General features: G+C 39.1%; 1 protein-coding gene across 4 annotated transcripts in view; it reads right to left on the reverse strand.

Moving 5' to 3' along the window:
- Positions 1-6,988: 6,988 nt before the first annotated feature.
- Positions 6,989-26,230, reverse strand: part of LOC139975767 (uncharacterized) — a 35,401-nt gene continuing 16,159 nt past the window's right edge. Inside the window, exons 9-21 of one of the 4 annotated variants that reach the window (XM_071983931.1) lie at positions 25,585-25,685; positions 24,302-24,466; positions 23,198-23,290; positions 21,567-21,638; positions 20,782-20,880; positions 17,928-17,998; positions 17,389-17,512; positions 16,303-16,429; positions 14,997-15,073; positions 14,390-14,490; positions 12,910-13,016; positions 10,086-10,171; positions 6,989-8,898 (exon numbers count right to left, since the gene is read on the reverse strand). In XM_071983931.1, coding sequence (XP_071840032.1) covers positions 8,869-8,898; positions 10,086-10,171; positions 12,910-13,016; positions 14,390-14,490; positions 14,997-15,073; positions 16,303-16,429; positions 17,389-17,512; positions 17,928-17,998; positions 20,782-20,880; positions 21,567-21,638; positions 23,198-23,290; positions 24,302-24,466; positions 25,585-25,685 — 1,253 coding nt within the window. In that variant the 3' untranslated portion in view covers positions 6,989-8,868. Of the gene's footprint in view, positions 8,899-10,085; positions 10,172-12,909; positions 13,017-14,389; positions 14,497-14,996; positions 15,074-16,302; positions 16,430-17,388; positions 17,513-17,927; positions 17,999-20,781; positions 20,881-21,566; positions 21,639-23,197; positions 23,291-24,301; positions 24,467-25,584; positions 25,686-26,230 lie in introns of all 4 variants that reach the window. The other 3 variants (XM_071983929.1, XM_071983932.1, XM_071983933.1) reach the window with 3 other exon arrangements.

The following is a 26,230-nucleotide window of genomic DNA, read 5'->3' on the forward strand; positions in this document are numbered from 1 at the left end:
AATACCATTCCTTTGTTTTCATTGCTACAAACTATTCATGACTTTAGGGGAAGCATTCAAATTTCCCTGAAACGGAGACTCTTTATGTCAATGAATTCGACCAGATCAGGAAATGTACCGGTAATTTATCGATTTGGGACAATTTTTTTTAGCAAGAGGCTCAAAATGGTTATTCTATCAAGAAAAGTAACTTTGATATGGTGTTGTGCTCTATTATAAAAAAAAAAAAAAATTAATTTTGAGGGTAAGTGACATACTCATCAATCCATCAGTTCCCTTCCTCACCCTGCCTCTGCCCCCGCCCCCCCTCTCACCTATCTTGTGGAATCTTAGTAGTATTTCTACGAAACTGTGAAACATTTTCAAAATTCACCTTTATTAACTCAATCATTCATGACTTTTTAATATAGCTACAGCACTTGACAATAGCAAGAGAAGCCATTTATGCAAAAAACAAAAATAGAGAACTGAAATAATTTAGTATTTCTTAGCATTGTGCTTTGTTATTATAACTTGTATAACCTTATTACTACCCATTTTTTTGGTATTATCATCATTTTCCCCCTTTCTTTTCAGTTAAATGGTTTAAAAAAAAATCTTAGTATCCAATTCAAGCTTTCACATATATGTTTGGGCAGTAACGGATAACTGGTACAGACGAACATGGTTGTCAGGCACGCAATTTCAACGATGTATGAAAGAACATCTTTAATTATCACTTATACAATACTTAGTTAATGAAGTTCATATACTATCATACCATATATCTTTTTTTAATTCTTTTGACATTGGCAGACATAATTTTTAAGTTTTAAAGAAACCAAAAATGATGAGTTTTGGTGCATCCCAACTTCTTTTAATACACACTTCTTATATTAATTTTGACATAACAGTCAAAATGTGACAACCTTCTTTTTTTGTGGAAATAAAGCCTAGAAAGTTATGGGCTTAGTGAATTATTTTGAGTCTAACTTTGAGAAAAAAAGGTAAAAAAACTCACTTCAAAAAAAGTTCTATGTAAAGTCCTGACCTGTCGTATTCCCACCTATAGGTGTCTCAATTTAGTGGTAACCTAGGGTACCCATACTTCCAGATTAATCAGGAATGTCACCCTTTTTGCGATGCAAACGTACCGTTCCGCTGGAAAACTTTTTTTTCCCGGGTTTTGTAAACGTTACAGTGATGTTAAAAAAGTATGTTGTTTTTACGATGTATACGCAAATAACAAAAGGGCAGAAAAAAAAAACCCCAAAACACACTGAGTTACAGAAGTGGGGAGTCATTTAAATTTAATAGTTAATCATTTTTGGCTAAATCATATTAATTAACCACCTGTTGACTTTTGCATAATTTCAGGTTAATAAAACTTAAAAAAATTTAAAGGAAATTTTACGCCATACTCAACTGGTGTATATAAAGCTGTTAATACGTCTGTCACGTCACCATCTGGTATAAGTCCTTTAAAATCTGGGTACCTCCTCCTCCTACACCCCTCCCCTCCTCCTACACCCCTCTTCCTACACCCCTCCCCCTCCTCTTACACTCATTCCCAACGATGAGGTGTCCCACTTTCAACAAAGGAACTACCTGACACAAGAAAGTACACAATTTAATCACTTATCCATGACCTCTGTATTCTAGGTTTACAAACTATTACATAAATCACGGCTCATTATTATGTGTACTTCAAAGCCTCCATGTAATATACCAGACACCCCACCCACCCACTGATGAGTGATGTATACCCAGACACCCCACCCACCTACTGGTGAGTGATGTATACCCAGACACCCCACCCACCCACTGATGAGTGATGTATACCCAGACACCCCACCCACCCACTGATGAGTGATGTATACCCAGACACCCCACCCACCCACCTACTCATGAGTGATGTATACCCAGACACCCCACCCACCCACTGATGAGTGATGTATACCCAGACACCCCACCCACCCACCCACTGATGAGTGATGCATACCCAGACACCCCACCCACCCACTGATGAGTGATGCATACCCAGACACCCCACCCACCCACTGATGAGTGATGTATACCCAGACACCCCACCCACCCACTGATGAGTGATGTATACCCAGACACCCCACCCACCCACTGATGAGTGATGTATACCCAGACACCCCACCCACCTACTGGTGAGTGATGTATACCCAGACACCCCACCCACCCACTGATGAGTGATGTATACCCAGACACCCCACCCACCTACTGGTGAGTGATGTATACCCAGACACCCCACCCACCTACTTGTGAGTGATGTATACCCAGACACCCCACCCACCCACCTACTGGTGAGTGATGTATACCCAGACACCCCACCCACCTACTGGTGAGTGATGTATACCCAGACACCCCACCCACCCACTGATGAGTGATGTATACCCAGACACCCCACCCACCCACCTACTGGTGAGTGATGTATACCCAGACACCCCACCCACCCACTGATGAGTGATGTATACCCAGACACCCCACCCACCTACTGGTGAGTGATGCATCAGATTTATACTTAAAAAAAAGCATTTCAAGTTGTAAAGATAACTTAAACCTAACCAGTCAGATGCTATCAAGAACAATCAAGTTTCAAAAAAAAAAAAAAATAACAGGATTTAATCATCAATCACTTGACCTCAAATATTTATCGGAATTTTAAACAATCAAGTGCAGAATTTTACCAAACCACCTTTTTTCACAAAAGTTTCTGTCAGACAGAATTTTCTCAATTTTCCAGCACACACTATCAAACCCTTCTGATGCAAGTTAATCAAAACATTCATAAACCTTGCATGGCCTTTGGGTGGGGGTGAAAATTCCAAGACTGATATCATGTTGTTTGGTTTTAAAGGTCAAATGTCATGAAAATGTGTGCCCAAATTACAGGAGACAGAAATTGGTTAGCAAAGTTATCATTAAATTGCTATGGAGTACTGTAAAGAGGAGCTGCTTTAGATTCCAAAAATGATATCAAACGGTGGTGAGGACTGGCTCCTCGAAACAAGATTGAGAGCTTCCAGGTAGATTTACAGTAATAAAAGTCTGATGTTTACGTCGTTCCAACAAAGTTTTAATAAGCAGTGCATAAAAAATATATATATATTCTCAACACTGCTTTTGTTTGCCATTTTAGTTGGAATTATGGTATTTAGAGGTATGCTTAGATTGAGCAGTATAGCTTCAAATCTGGCACCACTTTCAATAAGGGGTTAATCAACGGTCTAGCGTGCGTTACTCACAGGATTAATGCAGGATCGGGGGATAATGCAAGCGATGCACGAGGGCGGAGCCCGAGTGCATCCAGCGATAGCATTAACACCCGGAGTGCATTAATCATGTGAGTAACGCACGCTAGACTGTTGATTAACCGCGTTCATTCATACACTACCATTTGTGTGGGGGAAAAATCATAAAACAAAACATTTTTGGTTACATATAACCAAAGATTTATTAAAGTGATGCCCCGTAATTTTACCGTGCGTTACTCACAGGATTAACCACGGTCAGCTGACCTGAATGGACCAATAGGATTTAGGAATCTTTACTAAGTATGAATGAACATCAATTTTCTCCCACAAAGGGGGAGGACAAAATACTCAACTTAGTGCCCTTCCTCCCACTGCCACAACAGGATGGGGGGGGGAGGGGGAGAAAGAGGGGCAAAAAAACAAACCAATATGAAAATATGTCGGAGTTGACACATTATCTTATCAGGTGTAGAATATTCCCAATAAATAAGATCTCACAACCGTATTGAAACCGAGTGATGAAACCAGGCAGTGACCGGTTTTTCTATTTTTTTTTGGTTTCAAATATTTGAGATACAATTATGTGACACAATTAACTCTAAGACTCTGGTAGAAAAATATCGGAAGGCAAAATATATAGCAAACTTATCATACACATCACTATTAGCCCTGGGAAGAGGGAGTTCAGGGATAGAGAATTAACAAACATTCCCATCTATTACTACTACTGGTCAATAGGAACCCAACAATATAAAATCAAAGAATAATAATGAAGTTTCAAAAGAGAATTAGTAGAATGGAGGGGGAAGGGGAAATTAGTCCCCTGAAAATTTGAAAAGATTCCAAAGAAGCCATCAGGAGTTAACCTTAGAATTTAGCTGGTTTATAAAGGTTTACATCGCTAAAATTGTAACTCAATTCCACTTCACACCGACAGCATTGATTGATATACGGCCACGTTCTCGATACAAATCTTCAAACTTTTTCTTATGAACCCCCCCACTCTTGAAATGAGCTGGTGACTGCCTTACCTGCACTGAATAACGATAACACAAATTGCTTCTTCTGCCTAGTGTTAAAAAACAATGAGGCTTGACTAGGTAGACCAACCGACCCCCACGCCTAACTGATTGTTGATGTTATCTCAAATTTTTTTTTGCAAACTTATATTGGTTGATACTATCTATTGTGACCCTAAATCCAGTCGGGGGGGGTACCAAAAAAACAAAGACAATAAAGCAATATGTACAATACGATTATTTTCTGTAAAAAGGAATTTTGTTTGAAAATGAAACAGGTAAAAGATTTTTACAGAGATTAAAGAAACAAAACAAAGAAAAAGGCCATGATAAAAATCAAGCGGCACTGATTTAAATGAGTAACGACATCAATGTCTAAAGAGAATTACATCTCACAGTTTAAGCAATGAACCTTACCCAAAACTAGGGCTTGAAACTAAACATGAAAAGCATCTTTTTATGGCAGTATAAAATGCATTGGTAGACAAATATATCTTACCGCAAAAACCACCTGTAGTTTTAAACTATGAAATAACAAGTTATAACGCACAGCTTTAGACGAAAATGTTTTTTCCCCTTCTAAAATGGAAGTATCCACAATTGAGAAAGAGAGAGGGAAGGGGCAGGCATTAGGAAGATGGGAGGGGAAACTCTTTTGTTGGTAGGGGTGGGTGGGGGGGGGAAGAAAGTTGAGATTTACTTTGCTCAGAATAAATACAAAATCAGTTCAGTATCCACCACAGCAGATCCGTCTTGTTCATACACTTTCCAAAAACTGACTCTACTCTGCTATTAATGTTAATGGTAATGAGTCTAATGACTAGCATTAATCTGCTTTGACCAATTTGAATTTTCCAGTCATTTAACTTATTTAAAAAAAAAATGCCATTAACAGAGCAAAACTTGACTGTCCTGACCCATATTCTTGCAACTGACTTCTGAATGATTGATGGGCACACACGACGACCGTCTTCGGTTAACGACCGGTGCTCGGTCACGTCGCATGCAAAATTGTTGCCCATGATTGGTTTCACATGCGATATTAGATGTGAGCCGGAAAAAAAATGTTATTTGAGAAAACACTACATGTTGACTTGTTAATTTAGCCCAATTTAAGCTGACACACTGCCCAACTACTATCCATGATTTTCCATTGTAATACTGTTGAGTCGAGGTGGGAGGGTGGTGGGTATTTTCAGTCAGTGGCAGATACAGCGTCCCATCCATCCCGAAGTCTGGAGATTCTCTCGTGGCTCTTATCAACATTTTAGTCTTGAGAATTATGCCCTGGGGCCAATTATAGGACATTGTCCATTCCATGAGATGTTCATTTTTTAAATACCCCTATTAAGAAACATGATGAACCCTTGCGTGTGTTCAAAGTTTACCTCCCCCTGTATCACCTGGCTTTTAGCAAAATGTTTCCAATATCCTCCTCCGGCCACAACCGAGATATACGATATGCATGAGACACACCGCCAGAACGCAGAGCATTTTCTTTGGCATGCAAATGAACACCTTAAGTTTGTAATGCGAAATATGATAAACACGTCTGCCCATTGCAACACCTTGCTTTACATAATTTTTCTTAGATTTTTTTTAATTTATGATTTACAGTCTTGTTCAGGGCCAAGGCCCTCTCACACGACTTTACAACTTAATCCCTGGTCATTGGTAACTTTTCACACCCACACACCAGAGTCAATCAATCTCTCCTGGGGCACCACAATGCACCAAATCTATACATGTCCCCCAGGGGACTTCCCATAGGGTGCAGCCACAAACCAGCGCACGCAATTATATTTACCTCGCAGTTACCTCTAAGTTACATCGCAAGCAAACGGGGGAAACTGCAGGAAGCACCGTCTCAAGTTAAGTCAAAGCCGTCCAAATCGCAAACATCATGACTTTCAGATAGTACGAGTCAGGGGTGAAAGGTTGAGTTTATTTTTAGAGATACAAGTTAACGTTTAAGGCAAAATGAAACCCTGAATCATGCTTTAAAGGTGCTTAGAATTCATGACATTTTTTTGTGTTCGACATTGTACAATGCTGCGTAGGCTGACAATTCCAAAAGGTTCTTGAACCAAAAAAAAAAAAAAAAGGCCTGAATAACCACTCTTAGCTCAATTGTGCCGGTATTTGATACGCTTTGGCAGTTACAAACTTAAAGTGACTGGTTTTATACAACTTGGCAAACCTTTGGTCTGAAGTAAATGTTTTTTCACAGACCTAAAAATAAAACTCGAAAAGGACCAGAACCACAGAAATAGATAATAGATTTATCATAAGGTAAAGTAACAATGACAGGTTTGTTCCACACCGGTAAATTCCGACAAGTCTTTTATTTGACTTGCTGAGTACAAACATGTACGGACAATTTTTTATATGTGTACGCATCGACCCATAGCATTTTGTAAGTGACAAACTTTAAAGCCTTTCAAAACTGGTACAAAAGTCTTGCACTAACGTATTCCATGACACGTTATAGTTCACATAAAGCGTGGGTCCTAAACATTCCCCTATGGTCCCAGTTTGCTTTAAGGGCCTATTAGCTTAACCCCCACTCTTTGTGGAGGGGGAGGGGAGGGGGAATAGCTAGAAGGTGAGATCTTTGGTAAACATAGAAGATATCAGTTTTCTGGTCTTTCTTCAAACTTCCCCACATCAGACGAAGGTTACACAAGAGACATAAACATTGGGATATTGAGTTTGTCTGTGACTTTTTATTGTTTTACTGGGCTCACAAAACAAGGAAAAATTAATCTATTTAAGAAAACAGAAAACCCAAACCCTGCCACTAAACACCTTTTTTAATGAGCCATTGTCACAAATTCCAGTGGCTATGTTGTAAAGGTAAATCCTAGCAAGAATTGCAAGTCCTACCAAATATTTTTGTAGACTTAAAATTACGGCACGTTTCTTCATGAGCCCTCTAGCAAGTTTCGAGTTAACCACGCCTTCGATGCAAAATGCAGCTCTCACAATTGACACCGACGTTTGGCTGACAGTATCGCAGCTAGATGTGAAGGTGTCTATTCTCCGAAATGACCTTCGACCTCTTGGCATCTCATAATCTCAGTCAACCGCATGAAGTTCATAAAATGGGATCAAACTGGGATTACAAGATTAGACTGGGGGGATTCAACTAACTTGTTGGCCGATTCCAACCGACCAGACATGAAAATCACTAACAGCAATTTCCCATAATTAATTAATTGTATAATTTAATTACTAATAATAATTAACAAAATCGAAGAAAGAAAAAAAAATGGAAAAAGAGAAGAAAAAAAATGTCTTACTAAAATCCAACATGGATTAAAATATTTGCCTTCATTCAAGGTTAAGAATCTAGTACCCCACATATCTTTGAAAAGTTAATTATACCCTTTATCACCATGCAGCAAGCAACTTTACGAGAAAAGTTACATAAAAAAAAGTTTTCTTTTAAAAACGGAAAGATTGTTGCGAGAAGATTTCAGTCTACCCCCATCATCAAGTTATGAAAGATAGACTTACGTAAAACGAGCCGTTTTAAGATACAATGACCGCAGATATCGAACAAAGGTAGAAAACATACATCGTAAGAGGATTTTACAATGGAAAAACAAAAAAAAGAATGGGTATACAAAATTTAAGTCTGAAAAGGTTTAAGTATCAGAGACGGAACACGTTGATAAAAATTTGACACATTTCGTACAAAATTTTTAAGGAAGTGATTCACAAAGTTAAGTAGGCCATATGATAATTAAATTTTCGTAAAAATATATCTAGACGAAAAGGAAAGCCTCTCTCTCGAAAAAAAATAACACACAGAAAACAAAAATGTATTGTAAAAATTAAGAAAACTTGTGATCTCATACTTTTTGATCTTAGCTCAACTTTTAGTGCCTTAGTATCCCAACATTTCTTTTTCCGGCTTGGTGACTGCAATGTTTACCTTTAAAATCTTGGCGACCCACCAGTGGGGGGTTGCTGTGGCCTGGGGAAGGGGTATATAGAGGGGAAGTGTTCCCCCTCCCCTTGAATTTGAGAATTTTTTATCATGTCATTATGGGTACTTAGTTGCAAACTGGTATTCTATTTCGCATATTTGAAGTTATAAATGTTCAACATTTTTTCCCATTTGTCTTCCTTCTTTATCATCCAAACTATTTTTCGGTGAACCTTTCCAACTTTTTTGGCGATCGTAATAAGAAATGGCCGTGACCCACACTTTGAACACCGAGGGTTTTAAAGGGACCAATCAGAAATTATCACAGCACATTTTAAATAACACTTCTTTGTTAGCTGCTAAAAGTTTGCTTAATGATTATGAACTTTTCCAGGTCCACATTCACAATTTAAAATTTTTTCATTTTATGTTACTCTGACATCGGAATCTCTTTAAAGGAGTAAAAAAACTTGGAGAAATGTGTTCGACTAAATAGGTAGAAGATGAAGTCTGGCAAATATCGGGAAGGATTAAAAGATACTTTTCATCGGACGTTTCTCACCACCACCACTTGCCCCGTCACTCCTTTACATCGGCCCAGTCCAATAGAATGAGAGAATCTGTAAAACACCGGACGTCTCTACACCACACGTTACCTCATCTCCTGGTTAAATTTAATTTTCTGCAGCGGAAGAAGAAGAGGATGAGGCAAAGAGTCAATCTCAACGGCACATTTTTAATCTTTTTTCACTAATTAATAAGTAATTAATTAAGAGATAATTTCGATGACAGACGATATACAAGATTAATTTTTTTTTTAGTCTACGCTGTTAATTGAAATCCCAAATCTTGATATTATGTTGGATATGGTCGTTTGGATTTAAAACTATTTTTTAATCCGATAAAACCTATCTTTCTCACAAAAGTGCATTACAGAAGTGGTCATGGCCCGTGTCCCTCGGAAAGCTTTATAATTTTGTAGTCCATCTGTCCTTGAAATTTTGAGCGTTTTTATTTAATATTCGTTAATATTCGTTTCCCTTTCGAGTCTTATCGCTCTGTAAGAATATTCACTTTCGTCGGTGGACGAAAGATTTGTACATTATGAAACAAAAATATAAATAAAGCTTAAAATGGGCCTGAAAGGTTCCAGCGATTATCCTTACACGACGAACTTTCGGCAAACGAAATATCCCTTTAAACATCAGATATTCATCAATAATAGTGGCTGGACTACCTAGTTTAGTCGTTAATGTCACATCCGAACAACGAACGTAATAACTCAAGAAAAACAAAAATGTAGGATACATTTGTGGTTTCGAATTAGAAAATTTACAACGTATTTGAATAATTTGTCACAGACAAATGCATGGGATGTTCATTTCTTGATCTGATCTGCCAAAAGTAAACAATTATTTCTTGAAAGGTTATATTTAGAATGTCTAAACAAATTACTTAGTTAAATAGTCTGGATAAATTGATATTGTGAAAAAAAAATACAAGGATAAACGACATAAAAAATTGCATTCATACTTGTCTATTTTTGTTGTAGGACATTGACGAATTGACAGTCAGCTTCTCCCGAAAGTGATACTCTTTTTATTTGAGCTTACATGTGGATCCACCCCACTCCCCCCCCCCAACCCCATTTGAACCCCAAACAAAAAACTAGAAGATGTTAAACACAGCCCTTACATGTAGGCCTAATTATATAGGCTTCAATAACGTCCCGAATACGCCTCAGAATGCACTATTTCGCATCTAAAATTTTCCGTTTTTCTGTGGTGAGCACCCCCAGACCCCCCCTACTTCGTACCCAGGACCACGCCCCACGCCTTCTCAAAATCCTGGCGCTAGTTGGATACTTACATCTTGTTTATCATCTTCGTTTGATTCTTCTTTTGCCGGGTGGTCAAGAACGGGTGGATTATTAATAACGTCGTTCATCTGGGCATCTAGATAGGGAGGCCGGAAACAGAGTTAGGTTTTACGACCGGCCATAATCAAATTTAAAAACACTTCTCAACAAGTGACAACAGTATAGCAAAAAAAGAAGGATTCCTGATTACTGGAATTTAAGGAGCGGTAGCTTCTGAATGTCGTCCCCCCCCCATCCCCCCGACAAAGAAATGACGATATAGAGATTGCGGCCTACTTAGGGCTGGATGGCTCGGTTGTTAGAAAACAGGCCACGTAATCCATCTTGGTTATTGACAATCTTCAAAACAAGATATAAACACTGATTTTACTTCATCAAAAAGTCTGTGAGTACCACTGCTTGTAATTACAAAACATATTCATTTATTTAGTTATTTGAAAAAGTTACTTTAATGAACAAACAGGGCAACTATTTCCTTCTGAGGAGTGAGATAAACTGAGAAGATCAGCAGACTGACTGCTCGGTATTTAATTTTGCTCGGAACGAAAAAATAAAATGAAAAAAATGAAGAGGAGGAGGAGGAGCAAACTGCATTGTTGTGAAATACCGCTGCGATGGGTACAGCCAAATCTCACCATTTATGCGAAAGTCAGAGACCGGTTAAAAATGAATCACTACTAACCATCGATTTCAGGATGGTCTAAGCCTTGGTGTTGCTCACCATTTATGAGAAAGTCAGAGACCAGTTAAAATGAATCATTACTAACCATCGATTTCAGGACGGTCTAAGCCTTGGTGTTGCTCACCATTTATGAGAAAGTGAGAGACCGGTTAAAAATGAATCATTACTAACCATCGATTTCAGGACGGTCTAAGCCTTGGTGTTGCTCACCATTTATGAGAAAGTCAGAGACCGGTTGAAAATGAATCATTACTAACCATCGATTTCAGGACGGTCTAAGCCTTGGTGTTGCTCACCATTTATGAGAAAGTCAGAGACCGGTTAAAATGAATCATTACTAACCATCGATTTCAGGACGGTCTAAGCCTTGGTGTTGCTCACCATTTATGAGAAAGTCAGAGACCGGTTAAAAATGAATCATTACTAACCATCGATTTCAGGACGGTCTAAGCCTTGGTGTTGCTCACCATTTATGAGAAAGTCAGAGACCGGTTAAAATGAATCATTACTAACCGTCGATTTCAGGACGGTCTAAGCCTTGGTGTTGCTCACCATTTATGAGAAAGTCAGAGACCGGTTAAAAATGAATCATTACTAACCATCGATTTCAGGACGGTCTAAGCCTTGGTGTTGCTCACCATTTATGAGAAAGTCAGAGACCGGTAAAAATGAATCATTACTAACCATCGATTTCAGGACGGTCTAAGCCTTGGTGTTGCTCACCATTTATGAGAAAGTCAGAGACCGGTTAAAAATGAATCATTACTAACCATCGATTTCAGGACGGTCTAAGCCGTGGTGCTGCTCATCATTTATGAGAAAGTCAGAGACCGGTTAAAAATGAATCATTACTAACCATCCATTTCAGGAGGGTCTAAGCCTTGGTGTTGCTCACCATTTATGAGAAAGTCAGAGACCGGTTAAAAATGAATCATTACTAACCATCGATTTCAGGACAGTCTAAGCCTTGATGTTGCTCACCATTTATGAGAAAGTCAGAGACCGGTTAAAATGAATCATTACTAACCATCCATTTCAGGAGGGTCTAAGCCTTGGTGTTGCTCACCATTTATGAGAAAGTCAGAGACCGGTTAAAAATGAATCATTACTAACCATCGATTTCAGGACGGTCTAAGCCTTGGTGTTGCTCACCATTTATGAGAAAGTCAGAGACCGGTTAAAAATGAATCATTACTAACCATCTATTTCAGGACGGTCTAGGCCTTGGTGTTGCTCACCATTTGAGTAAGTCAGAGACCGGTTAAAATGAATCATTACTAACCATCGATTTCAGGATGGTCTAAGCCTTGGTGCTGCTCACCATTTATGAGAAAGTCAGAGACCGGTTAAAATGAATCATTACTAACCATCTATTTCAGGACGGTCTAGGCCTTGGTGTTGCTCACCATTTGAGTAAGTCAGAGACCGGTTAAAATGAATCATTACTAACCATCGATTTCAGGACGGTCTAAGCCTTGGTGTTGCTCACCATTTATGAGAAAGTCAGAGACTGGTTAAAAATGAATCATTACTAACCATCGATTTCAGGACGGTCTAAGCCTTGGTGTTGCTCACCATTTATGAGAAAGTCAGAGACCGGTTAAAAATGAATCATTACTAACCATCGATTTCAGGACGGTCTAAGCCTTGGTGTTGCTCACCATTTATGAGAAAGTCAGAGACCGGTTAAAAATGAATCATTACTAACCATCGATTTCAGGACGGTCTAAGCCTTGGTGTTGCTCACCATTTGAGTAAGTCAGAGACCGGTTAAAAATGAATCATTACTAACCATCAATTTCAGGACGGTCTAAACTTTGGTGTTGCTCACCATTTATGAGAAGGTCAGAGACCGGTTAAAATGAATCATTACTAACCATCGATTTCAGGACGGTCTAAGCCTTGGTGTTGCTCACCATTTATGAGAAAGTCAGAGACCGGTTAAAATGAATCATTACTAACCATCGATTTCAGGACGGTCTAAGCCTTGGTGCTGCTCATCATTTATGAGAAAGTCAGAGACCGGTTAAAATGAATCATTACTAACCATCGACTTCAGGACGGTCTAAACCTTGGTGTTGCTCACCATTTTTGAGAAAGTCAGAGACCGGTTTAAATGAATCATTACTAACCATCGATTTCAGGACGGTCTAAGCCTTGGTGTTGCTCGTCTTCGCCTACATCAGGATTTTGTACGACGTCCTCCTCTCCAGGGTCTCCATCTTTTGCGACAAATTCCCTGGTGAGATGCAAAAATGTGCGACGAAAGTTGGTACATTTGTTTTAAATTGACATTAAATTGGACATTAAATGGACATCAAATGGACACAAAATGGACATGGACAATTAAAAGGACATTTGTTTGAAATGTTACGTTAACACATCCGCATGCAAAGTGGAAGGCAATTACACCGGGATACTTTTAAAAAAAAGTAGCACGGCATCCATTTTGTTTGTATTTTTGTTACTATTAAGCAACAGTGCCATGACTCACAGCTTCTCAGAATCCATATTCATGATACGTGCAGACTATCGGTACGGGCTTGAAGGCATAATCGCGTGGCTGAAGTTGATTTTTTTGACAAAATTGCTGGAAATTGTCTCCGTCTTTGGCTACAACTACATCTTCACAGTGACATTTCACATCGGGCAGATATTAATTTCTAAAAATTTGGTGACATTTTGTCATTCCCAAAGGATTTCATTTTCAGGGATTGGTTAACGAGAAGATTTATAATAGGAAAGTCAAGCTTCTGAAGAACATATTCTATGATGACATAACAGAACCTACCCCCACCCTCCCCCACCCCCACTGTGAACCACTTCCTGGAGTAGTTGAAGCTTTAGCCAGTCAAAATAGGTCAGTTTAATTCAACCACATCTCGAGTTCGGAACAAGATATTGAGTTATAAGTGGAATATATTTCTCGTATAACATGAGTGTTACAATTTCTGTCACTCACGTATCCTTTTCAAAATCAACCCGAGAAAGCAGTTATCTCTTTGACCCTCAGCATCCACATATGGAAGTTTGTAAGTTAAAATGGCTCGAATAAGCTTGCACTTAACACATCAGTTTTGCAATGTAATCAACAGTTGCAGCTCATTTTAAATTTTGTAGGCCCATTTGGAAGACCCTCCCAGATGGCAAAACTGTGGATTGTACTTAGAATGAGAACCCCCCTTGTTACTTTAGCTGAAACCAGGGCTCAAACCCCCTGGCCTCCAGTATGCTAGATTACCTCATCACAAACACAACTGTAGTTGTAGAAGTTGGCAAGCTGTATCCTTGCCCTATGACTACAGAGTTCGCAGTAAGCTTTCAAATTTTCCATTTTCCAATGTAAAGTGCAGTGTTAGCTCAGTGGTTAATGCCGGTGCCTTTCAATCATAAGGTCCCCGGTTCGAGTCACTCCCAGATTAATGTATGTCGTCCAGTTACAGAGTTGTTGACAATTAACAATTCATAATCATGGAAGTTAAATATGAATGTAAGAGACTGACTTCGGTCAGCTTGCGGCTTTGATAAGGCAATGATGGCTTCTTTGCGGGTTCCTGCTTGCAGGAGGTACACACATACAAGTACCACCGTGTCGGCAAGGATCAGGTTTACCTTTGGTCGTTTGGACTGTCGCTGTCTTCGGGTTTGTTGTCGTCGATATTCGACTCTTCGTCCTTATCTTCCTCTCCGGCACCTTGGACTCTGGCTTGAAGCTGTAACTTCAAAAGGAAAAAAGGCAGGAAAAAAAAATTGAAAAATATAAAGGAAAATTAACATGAAATAAAGTGTGATATACAAGACAAGCAAAGTGAAGAGATTTGATTTGATAATTTCAGACTTCTGTCAAAAGAACCGTGACACCAGTGACCCAAAGATAACTGTTAGGGACATTTTCAAAACATGAAAAAAAATTCTAATTTTTTTTTAAAAAAGGGCAAAATACTGTAGCATTTTCATGCTTAAATTTTGAAGCGATCAAAGATTCTGTTGGGAATGGAAAGTGTAATGTCGTAACAGAAATGAAGGGAAATGCACTCCTTTCAATCAGGTCAGCGATACTTTTCAACAAAACTACACAGAGGTTTCACTTCCAATGACTATGCACCACAGACCGGTTCCACGACCAGTTTCCCTCACCACTCCACTCCCCACCTGCCCCTCCCTCCCCTCTGCCCAAATCTACACGAGGCAATATTTAATGGCTAGCCATCCACCTCACCTGTTGCTGTTTTTGTAAACCTTCTGCTTCTTCGATGTGTTCCTCGACTTCATCTCGCCGGACATCAATCACTAACCCTGAGAGAGAAACCAAAATATCGAAGAATTAGACTTTTCCGAAGCGAACACGGACGCAAAATATATATTTTTCTACTCCCGAAGATCCCGACAACACCCTGGGGTATCTTCTCCCCTGTGAGCGTTTAACTGCTTCATCAGCACACGACATCTTCGATGGTCGCATCCTTCCACCAGCTCTTTCCATCACCCCTGCCCACAGCACTCATATTGGCTACACATCGTACGATATCTTTATTAACCACTGTCTAAATGTGTTTTGACGATCCAAAACTTTCTGGTTTCTACCGTCCGGTGATACAAGATGCACACACAAGTCGCAATGGTGTTCCTTCCATCCCAACGTTCCCCTTTTCCCACTAAACACTACGTGCCATTCTCTTTCTCTCCCATCTCATCTATGAAGGTCATTTTTCCCTCCACCTCCCTCACCCCATCTTTTTCTTCCCAGTTTCTTTATGTTTTCCCCCCTAAATCCTGACACCTTCCATACTCTCATCTTCTGTTGCCCCTGTTCCAACCAAGGTCCTTCCCTCTACCTCTTTTCAATCTTTTTCTGCCCTTTCTTTAGGTTTTCCCGCAATATCCTGACACCTGCCATACACTTTCTTCCTTCACCCCTGTTCCAACCAAGGTCCTTCCCTCCAACTTCACCTCCCACACCCTATCCATCTAACTCTTTCCTCTTTCTCAAGTTGTTTTTCCCTAAATCTTGACACCTACTATACACCATCTTCCCTATATCAAGGTCCTTCCCTCCACCTCCCACACCCTATCTATCTATCTCTTCCCTGTTTCTTAAGTTGTTTTTTTCCCTAAATCCTGACACCTGCTATACACCACCTTTCCTATATCAAGGTCCTTCCCTCCACCTCCCACACCCTATCTATCTATCTCTTCCCTGTTTCTTTAGTTGTTTTTTTCCCTAAATCCTGACACCTGCTATACACCACCTTTCCTATATCAAGGTCCTTCCCTCCACATCCCACACCCTATCCTTGTATCTCTTCCCTCTTTCTAAAGTTGTTTGTCCCTAAATCCTGACACCTACTATACACCATCTTTCCTATATCAAGGTCCTTCCCTCCACCTCCCACACCCTATCCTTATATCTCTTCCCTCTTTCTAAAGATGATTTTGCCCTAATTCCCGACACCTACTATACACCATCTTTCCTACATCAAGGTCTCTCTTAGTCCCTCTCTCTCTGTCTCTGTGCCATATTTTACCTGGAGCATCTTCATCTCTGTCATTCTCTGCCTCGTAATTCCCCGGAGGATGCAATGCCATATTGTCATCTTCCTCTGCTTTCTCTTCTCTTCTTAAATCTTCTTCGAGTCGTTTTTCTTGTAAAGCCTAAAACACGAATAAGAAGTAAATGACAACACCCTTCATAAGCCCAACTACGAACAATCACAATAAACGTTATCCCCCCACCCCATCCCCCAACCCCACCACCAGCTCCCAAGTCTTTCAATTTATTGGGCTTTTAAATCTTAACGACTACAGCTTCAAATCAGTGTTATATTATATGAGCATATCATCGACAGAAGAAGCGAATAGAAACTTATCAATGACATCTGGTAAAGAGAAGATTACGTGGCTAAAAGTATGATTTGCACTGAATTAACTAGCATGTGTCATGTGTTTTACCAACTGAGGCATCCAACCTGAAGTTTGCGGTTATCCTACAACCCTAAGTTTGTGGTCATCCTACTAATAATATCATTCTCATTACCTCCATATTATCACTTTATTTGACATGGACTGACTCTATAAGTTCAGACGAGCAGATACAACATACTTAACGTAGTGACTCTACAACAGATTACATCTACAACCGATGGGGAATCCATGGAGTTTCACTCATTAAACATGTTGTAAACTTGCAGAGTTCTGTTACCCTCACATGGGTTTGAGGGTCTCAGCCATTTTGTTGTGACACACTATATTAAAGCTCTCACACACACACACGCACCCACATGCACACACACACACATACAAATGACACATTTTGTCACCTGAACAAACAATGGGATCCCCCATCAACTATTCCCACACGACCATGATGGACCTCCTAGTACCCATAAATTTTCCACGGTGATGGTTGCTATGGTAACTGGTAGAGCACTAAATATATGGCTGAAACAGCCAGAAGACCACAGTATCTCCTCCCGATGTACATTACATGTATACGGATGACATAGTAAATGGGTTCTACACAACAGACCAATATTATCATAGACTGACTCTATCTTAACTCTATAATAGGTTGACTCTATGCTATGAGGTCTACACCACTCCTGTACTCATACCTGCATCTTCTCATCCTCATCTTTCTCTCTCTCGTTAGCTTTCTGCCAGAGCGGTTCATCTCCTTCATCTTCGTCTTTTCCATCCTCCTTCTGTTCTTTTGCAGAGTCTTCCTCTGCTTGTTCACTGAAGTATTATAAAGAACAATAACCAATACAGGAATGTAGGAACAATACCCTATACCGGAACCAACACAGGAATACAGGAACAATAACCAATACAGGAATACATGGACAATAACCATACAGGAACAATAACCAATACAGGAACAATAACCAATACAGGAACAATAACCAATACAGAAACAAAAATAATGAACATTTCCATTCAAATTGACACAATTTCATCACCCAAACACTATTAAAAAATATTAATAACATGCAGAAAGCAAATCGAAAATCTTCAATATTTGTCTTTGTTAAACTTGAAGAACAGTCAAGCTAACAAACTGCATTTTTTTCAGATTATAATATATTCGACAAATATTAGAAATTTCCTGGATTCAAAAAAAAAAGAAGAAAAAAAGGGTTTCTCAACTTACTTTGGCTTTTTTGCGTCTGGGAGTCGGTCTTTCTCCTCTTCTCGTACATTTGGCCCATCGCCGTCCTGATCCTAGAGAAGGAAGAAGTCATTAAAGGGGGGATTACACATTTGAAGCAACTTAATATGCACCCCCTTCCCACTCCCCTCCCCTTTCTGAGGGTTCCAGAAAGGTAAAGCCACAGTTTGCATTAAATTTGCCAGAAGCTGGTGGCATTATAATAATGTAATCCACTGTTAAGAGAAAGATACGTTAGATCATAATCTGTTACTTTTAATCCATGATTAGTACAACAGGGTATGATATCAGTAACCAGAAATTCAAGACTGTTGTAAAACAGAAAAACTAAAAGAAAGAAACACAGTCAACTGATGGAAAGTGGGATGTGGTTTTGCAACTTGAGTAATGAAAGCAAGCTGGTGGAAAGTTGGTGGAAAGTAGGATGTGTTTCTTTTTAAACTTGAGTAAGGAAAGCAGGACATTTGTGAAAGCATGCAACCAGCTGGTTGAAAGTGAGATGTGGTTTTGTAACTTAAGTAATGAAAGCAAGACATTTGTGAAAGCATGCAACCAGCTGGTTGAAAGTGAGATGTGGTTTTGTAACTTAAGTAATGAAAGCAAGACATTTGTAAAAGCATGCAACCAGCTGGTGGAAAGTGGGATGTGGTTTTGTAACTTAAGTAATGAAGCAGGACATTGTGAAAGCATGCAAACAGCTGGTGGAAAGTAGGATATGGTTTTGTAACTTGAGTACTGAAAGTTAAACATTGTGTTAGCATTGAACCAGCTGGTGAAAAGTGGGGTGTGGTTTTGTAACTTAAGTAATGAACTGTACATGAGTGACCAGTGGGATGTGGATATGTAACTTAAGTTATGAGACACTTACAGCGTGTGGAAAGTGGGATACGGATATGAATAAACTTGAGTAATGAATCAGTGAAAGTAGGATACAGTTACAGCACAATACTTGCTGGAGGAACGTGGGAAGTGGTTTTGTAACTTATGTACTGAAACACTGAAAGCGGGATATGGTTACAGGATAAGACCGGTTGGTGGAGAAAGTGAAAACTGGTTATGTAACTTTTGTACTGAAACACTGAAAGCGGGATATGGTTACAGGATTGCAACGGTTGGTGGAAAGTGGGAAGTGGTTTTGTAACTTATGTAATGAAACACTGCAAGCGGGATATGGTTACAGGATAAGACCGGTTGGTGGAGAAAGTGAAAACTGGTTATGTAACTTATGTACTGAAACACTGCAAGCAGGATATGGTTACAGGATAAGACCGGTTGGTGGAGAAAGTGGGAACTGGTTATGTAACTTATGTAATGAAACTCTGCAAGCAGGATATGGTTACAGGATAAGACCGGTTGGTGGAGAAAGTGAAAACTGGTTATGTAACTTATGTACTGAAACACTGCAAGCAGGATATGGTTACAGGATAAGACCGGTTGGTGGAGAAAGTGGGAACTGGTTATGTAACTTATGTAATGAAACACTGCAAGCAGGATATGGTTACAGGATAAATCTGGTTGGTGGAGAAAGTGGGAACCGGTTATGTAACTTATGTAATGAAACACTGCAAGCAGGATATGGTTACAGGATAAATCTGGTTGGTGGAGAAAGTGGAAACTGGTTATGTAACTTATGTACTGAAACACTGCAAGCAGGATATGGTTACAGGATAAGACCGGTTGGTGGAGAAAGTGGGAACCGGTTATGTAACTTATGTAATGAAACACTGCAAGCAGGATATGGTTACAGGATAAGACCGGTTGGTGGAGAAAGTGGGAACTGGTTATGTAACTTATGTAATGAAACACTGCAAGCAGGATATGGTTACAGGATAGCACAGGTTGGTGGAAAGTGGGATTTGGTTATGTAACTCAAGTAATGAAACACTGAAAGTGGGATATGGTTACAACATAAGTGGGCTGAAAGTGGGGTATGGTTACGTAACTTAAGTACTGGCACACTAACAGTGGGAAATGCTGAGGGAATACATTTAGCTGCTTCAGAATGGGACATGGTTGTTATTTAGATAATGAAATGCAACCAGTGAGATGAAAAAGTCATAAATGGAAGGCAAGCAGCTGCATGAAAATGGCTCACTTGCTCTGATAATAAATGGCAACATGAATATTTTGAAAAACAGAATGAATTATAACATGCACTCAAAGCTTGTGTTTTTGTCGGACTACCCCTGACTAAATAACTACCCTAAAATCAATGAAATCCAAATCATAAAATTCAATTTAAATTAAATGAACATATCATTATTTTAATTCTTATAAAAATACACATATTTTGAGACAAGAAGTGACTGCGTGATGTCTCTTTGTAACTGACGATCACTTCGCACCCGTTCACGACCACCCCCCCTCTCCACCCCATCTCCCATGGTATCTTAAAATACCAGCGTTTTGGTAGCAGGTGCAAATTTCAAACAAGAGTATCAATAAATCATACTGGGGTAATTAATTCTGGGAGCAATGTAACTAAAAGACAGGCCAAAGTGAAAGTCAATTTGAATAAACGAATCATTCTTAAGACATTGCCAACAAAGTAAAACTCTAGGTACCCCGGTTATCATTTTGAACCCTGATAGTATAAGACCCTTCTGGGGGGAGGGGGAGGTGGGGGGTAATCCAGATATCCCAAATCAGACATTGTAAACTGTAAAACCCTTTTTTTTCTGTAGGATAAACAATCCGGCCTAGCTTAAGTCACCAGTTCATACATCCAAATTTACAGCGACCCTTTCCTCTCGTAAAAGGACGAATCCAGAGGAAATACTATTTTTTCAAGCTTTTCCCAGGGTTTCGGCTACTTTTTACATCACAGATTTCTTACTTCCATGATCTTGTGGTATTTTTGCTTCAGTCTGACAATTCTCTCCTGCCTCTCCCGAATAATCTTTAGACGATCTTGATGGAATGAATGTCTTAAAAGCTAGCATGAAAAGAGCAAAAGAGCAAACACCAAAGCATAGCAAAAAATTATTTGAAGCATCTAGTAAAACAAAGCATAACAAAAACAATGCATAGCAACAGAACACAAAATACAAAGCATGCACACAATTAAAGCATAGCAAAACATAAAGCATAACAAAAAGAATGCGTAGCAACAGAACACAACAAAAATCGGGTGCAGCAGCGACATGAAATGTAGGCAAGCTGAGAACTTAAAAGCTGAAATGGAAGAGGCAGGAGGGGAGGTAAGGAGGGCGAAGAGAGGATACAGGGTCACGTAGGGTGCTGGATATCAGTATGGGATGCAAGGCGATGCTATTCAGTACTTATAACTGTTAATGTTGTTAAGACTTTGCAAACCTATATAACATGGTGCAATTGATTTTTAATCAATAAAGTCACACTGCTGGCACTGTTAACTTCACACGTTCAATAAAACTCTTCTGTTGAGAGTTGGTACACTATATCTAGATTGAGCAATGTGCGAGGTTAGCTGGTAGGACCCCCACACCCCTCTACACACACACAGATCATTAGGTATGGGGCGACGTAAAAAGTGTCATACTTGCCACAGAGGATTGAGATCGGAAAAAAAATTATGGCTGAATAAAGATGTTTTTTTAAGCTTTCTGACATCTTTTTTATTTTTTTGTTTTGTTCAAGTACCTGTCTCGTCTCCTGTGCGGCCAGTCCTGGGTCCTTCAGGACGACCCCTTGTTGTTCCCCATCCGAGTCTTCCTGGAAACGATCAAGACAAACATTAGTTAGAGAAGAATTCATCATCCACAAATCTGCAGGTGTAGGATTAAGGTTCATCCGAACAGGTTTTTGCAACATCATCCATCTCATAACCTAACCCCAATTTTTAATGTGTCACTTCATTTTCATGGTCGAGTCGCGCCACTGTCAGTGGTTTTCCTGATTAAAGTCGAATTATTGACTCGAGTCCTAAGTTCTATGGGATAAAAACAAATTCACAACCTTCCTCGGGTCGCTTTTCATTAAATTGTTTATTTTACTCGAGCTATGTTTTTGGTAAAACACCGTCTAACACTGGCATTACTTGCTATCCATCCATTTTTGTTATGCTTTGTATGTCTGCATGCTCTTTTTGGGTTCTGTTGCTATGCATTGTTTTTGTTATGCTTTGGTTGTCTGCATGCTCTTTTTGGGTTCTGTTGCTATGCATTGTTTTTGTTATGCTTTGGTTGTCTGCATGCATTGTTTTTTTTTTGTGTTGTTGCTCCGCATTGTTTTTGTTATGCTTTGGTTGTCTGCATGCATTGTTTTTATTTGTGTTCTGTTGCTATGCATTGCTTTTGTTATGCTTTGGTTGTCTGCATGCATTGTGTTTTTGTGTTCTGTTGCTCCGCATTGTTTTTGTTATGCTTTGGTTGTCTGCATGCATTGTTTTTATTTGTGTTCTGTTGCTATGCATTGCTTTTGTTATGCTTTGCTTGTCTGCATGCATTGTTTTTTTTTGTGTTCTGTTGCTATGCATTGTTTTTGATATGCCTTTGTTGTCTGCATGCATTGTTTTTTTTTTGTGTTCTGTTGCTATGCATTGTTTTTGGTATGCTTTGGTTGTCTGCATGCATTGTTGTTTTTGTGTTCTGTTGCTATGCATTGTTTTCGCTATGCTTTGGTTGTCTGCATGCATTGTTTTTTGTGTGTTCTGTTGCTATGCATTGTTTTTGTTATGCTTTGGTTGTCTGCATGCTTTGTATTTTTGTGATCTGTTGCTATGCATTGCTTATGTTATGCTTTGTTTTGCTAGATGCTTTAAATAATTTTTGCTATGCTTTGGTGTTTGCTATTTCACTCTTTTCATGTAAAATTCCGAAAAGTGAAACAAGGGGGAGATTAAAAGATTTCCTTTCCCTATGGCACTTTGATATCACACATTGGACAAAACAGTTGGCAGCCCTCTGAAATTAATATTTTTTAAATCAGCCATGATTATATTTCAAATGGAACAAGTTTTTTTTCTTTCCTGTTTTCAAGGGACGTGCTCATCACAGGCTTCACCTATCATAAGAGATAATGGTGGGCTTGTCTCCCCTTTACCCAATACTTCTCATAAAATATGATAAATATATCTGAAACTAATATCGACAGATGCAGGATACATAACAGGGAAGGTCCTGCTGTTTACAACAGTGGAAGAGTTTCTCCGGGAAGCATCGTCCATGATCGGGGTTAATCCAATTTCCTGTCCTTCACATCTGATAAATTTTATTGATTGATTGATCGATATTTATATATATATATTGATTACCCGACTGTTCAATACTTACGTAATCGCTGTCACCCTTTTCTTCGGCTTTCTCCTTTGTATCTGCTTGGTCCAGGTGTAGGTTCACATTTCTGTCGATGTCTTTCGCACCGGGCTGTAGGGAAAAAAATGTGAAAGAAAGAAAAAACGGCTACTTCGACATCGACGTGCCCCTTATAGAAATGACAACCACTGTGTTGTGAATCAATGATCAATCAATGATGGATTCATGATGGATTAATGATCGATCAATGATCAATGGGACATGAAGCAAGAAAGCATGGGACTAAATGACATACGGGAAACTGTCCCACTGTCGTCAAACATCGACACCAGGGCCACACCCCCCCCTCCTTAAATTTCTTGATCTGTCCGTGGGAGCGGTTTTGCTTTTAACAATACTAACATTTCAATTTCAATATCCATGGAAAAATTCTAACAATACATCCTCTTTACCCTCTGCACCACACCCCCCCCCCCTCCACCCTATCACACATCACACAACACTAATAGCTATTTTCTTTACCTAATGAATGAAATTGTAATCTGTAGTGTTTCTCAACTTTCATGGTACAGCTTTTAACTTTCCATCCCCTCCCCCCCACACGGCTGCAACCAGCCTCCCACCACCCTCCACCACACCATCACACAACACTAATAGCTATTTGTTTTCTAATAAATAAAACTGTAAGCTGTGGTGTTTCTCAACTCTCATGGTACAGCTTTTAACTCTCCATCCCCCACCCCAACCTCCCCCAACCCCCATCCCTAGCCTCTCTGACACTTACTTGTTGTTCTTACCTACTGAGTGATAGTGCCAGCTCAAGTCTTTCACAAACACTATTTCCTCCACCTCATGGTGAAATTCTGACCATACAATCCTCTTACTGCACCACCTCCCCATCCCACTCAACCCCTCTCCAAAAACAACTGCTCTCTGACCATAAAATACCCCTGCTCCCCACCCCAAACCCCCCGACAAACAAAACGATAAGCTGTAGTCCTTTAAAGACACTGTTCTCAACTTTGACATGCAGTTCTTACCATACCGCCCCCTCCCCCTTCCCCCACTCCTCTAAAACTAGCTACTTCGTTATGACAATTACCCAGCTATTTAACCACCTACCTGGTTATTATTACTAATGGGGGCTGGTTGTACATTCTGCTTGAAACCTCCCATGACGATATCATTCTGTGCAGGTTGCTGTTGTATGATTTGTTGCTGCGGCTGCTGGGGTACTTGCTGAGGTTGTTGCACATATCTTGCATCAACGCCATTGACTTGATTAACCTACAAAATTTAAATAAATTTAAATACAAATTTTAAATAAATAAAAGATATTGTCTTCTACAAAGTTTCTTTTTTTTTTTTGTAGTAAATCTTAATAAGGAGTCAAACTCATTGTGTAGATAGTGCAGAGAGATCTTTAACAAATCCAATACATTATGGTACGATTCCTTGTAAAAGCACTTTAAAGGGAGATTTTCTTGTTAGGCAAATAATAATAATAAATAAGTTCTTAATAGAGTGCCAAATACCAAAAGGCCTCTAGGCACTTTACAAAACCTAAAAAAAAATATAAAAAAATAAAAATGTATAAAAGTAAGTTGGCCTGACGTTTCGATCCTAGCAGGATCTTCTTCAGAGGCTAAATGACAAGTTACAGTAACAGAAGGGACAAAAACACACACAGAATACAGAAAAATAAAAAGACAGAGAAATCAAAGGAATAAAAAGTCTAGAAAACACATAAACGAAAACTAAACATTATGTAAAATACGAACACAAAAATCTAAAAAAAAAAAAATGGGACACTTTTTCGGCCAAGATAACTATTTCCACTCCGTTAGTGTAAAAACATCATCTCAATATCTTATTCCTTACTTGAGATATGGTTGATTGAACGTAAACTACCTCGACCCTCTAAATTCTTGATTCTTCCCTGGAATGGATGTACAGTTAGGTGGTATGCGATGTCACAATGGTAGATGTTCATTACGTTCCTATATTATAAGCTCCTTGCAGATTTATCCTTGAAACCTGATACATTAGGAATGTTTTTGCTTAGCTTTTTAAAGGTCTCTCTGTATTTCAAATTTCATCAAATATGACTTTTTTTGTTGTTGTAGAAAAACTGTTCCCACTGTGAATTAATTGAGATAAATAGTGATATAAAGGAAAACAAAAGCAACTGATGATGTCATTCACACTGCTGTTGCCAGATGCAAAATCCTACCAAAATTTGAAAATTTCATATCTTCGTCATATTTCGAGGAAGTGTTTTGACCCAAAGATGCAAAACATTTCCGGCATATTTTTTTTATCAAGCAATCGACTCCAGCCACTCGAGTATCCCTCGAATATAACCACATGAGTTTTGAATACAAGAACCTTTTTATTACACTTACATTCTGTTGTTGGACGTATCTCTTTTCTAATAATTCCTGCTGTCTCTGCTTGTCGAATGCTATCCGCTGCTGTTCGTAAGGGTCTATAATCTTTTGGACTTCTGACAAATTGGAGAAAAAAATGTTAAAAAACAAAAAGTTTTTCAAAGATAATTCCACAAGTAAGGACAAGAATAATAATGCAAAATGTGATATCAGTTTCTGATGAACAATATAGAATTATTTGTGAAGTAGTTGTTTCCCAAGTTATAACTGCATTTCAATTCTTGCAAAGTTTACCAAATTTTTCTGAAGCCCTGTACCCAGCATATCAACATTAGCATGACTTTGTTACCATGGAAACACGAGAACCCTGAGATTAACAAGGTTCACTTAAGTCGGTGTGCATAATTGACAATTCAAGAGCCTGATTTAGTCGATACCGTGAGACCAGACCTTTTTCATGTCACAAAGTGACCGTTAGCAATACCTCTAACAACTTTATCTGCTAACTCACAGACATTTATGTCAAAAACATTTATTGGTGGCCCTTATAAAAGCCTCTCTCACACAAATTATCAATAACCCTTAAGGCTTATAAGAAATAACCAAAATATTTTTATTTTCAATTTTTGCATAACTTGGCATCTTCTCTGCCAGTTATCTT

Source organism: Apostichopus japonicus, chromosome 11, assembly GCF_037975245.1.
Source record: "Apostichopus japonicus isolate 1M-3 chromosome 11, ASM3797524v1, whole genome shotgun sequence".
In the NCBI taxonomy this organism is placed as follows: domain Eukaryota; kingdom Metazoa; phylum Echinodermata; class Holothuroidea; order Aspidochirotida; family Stichopodidae; genus Apostichopus; species Apostichopus japonicus.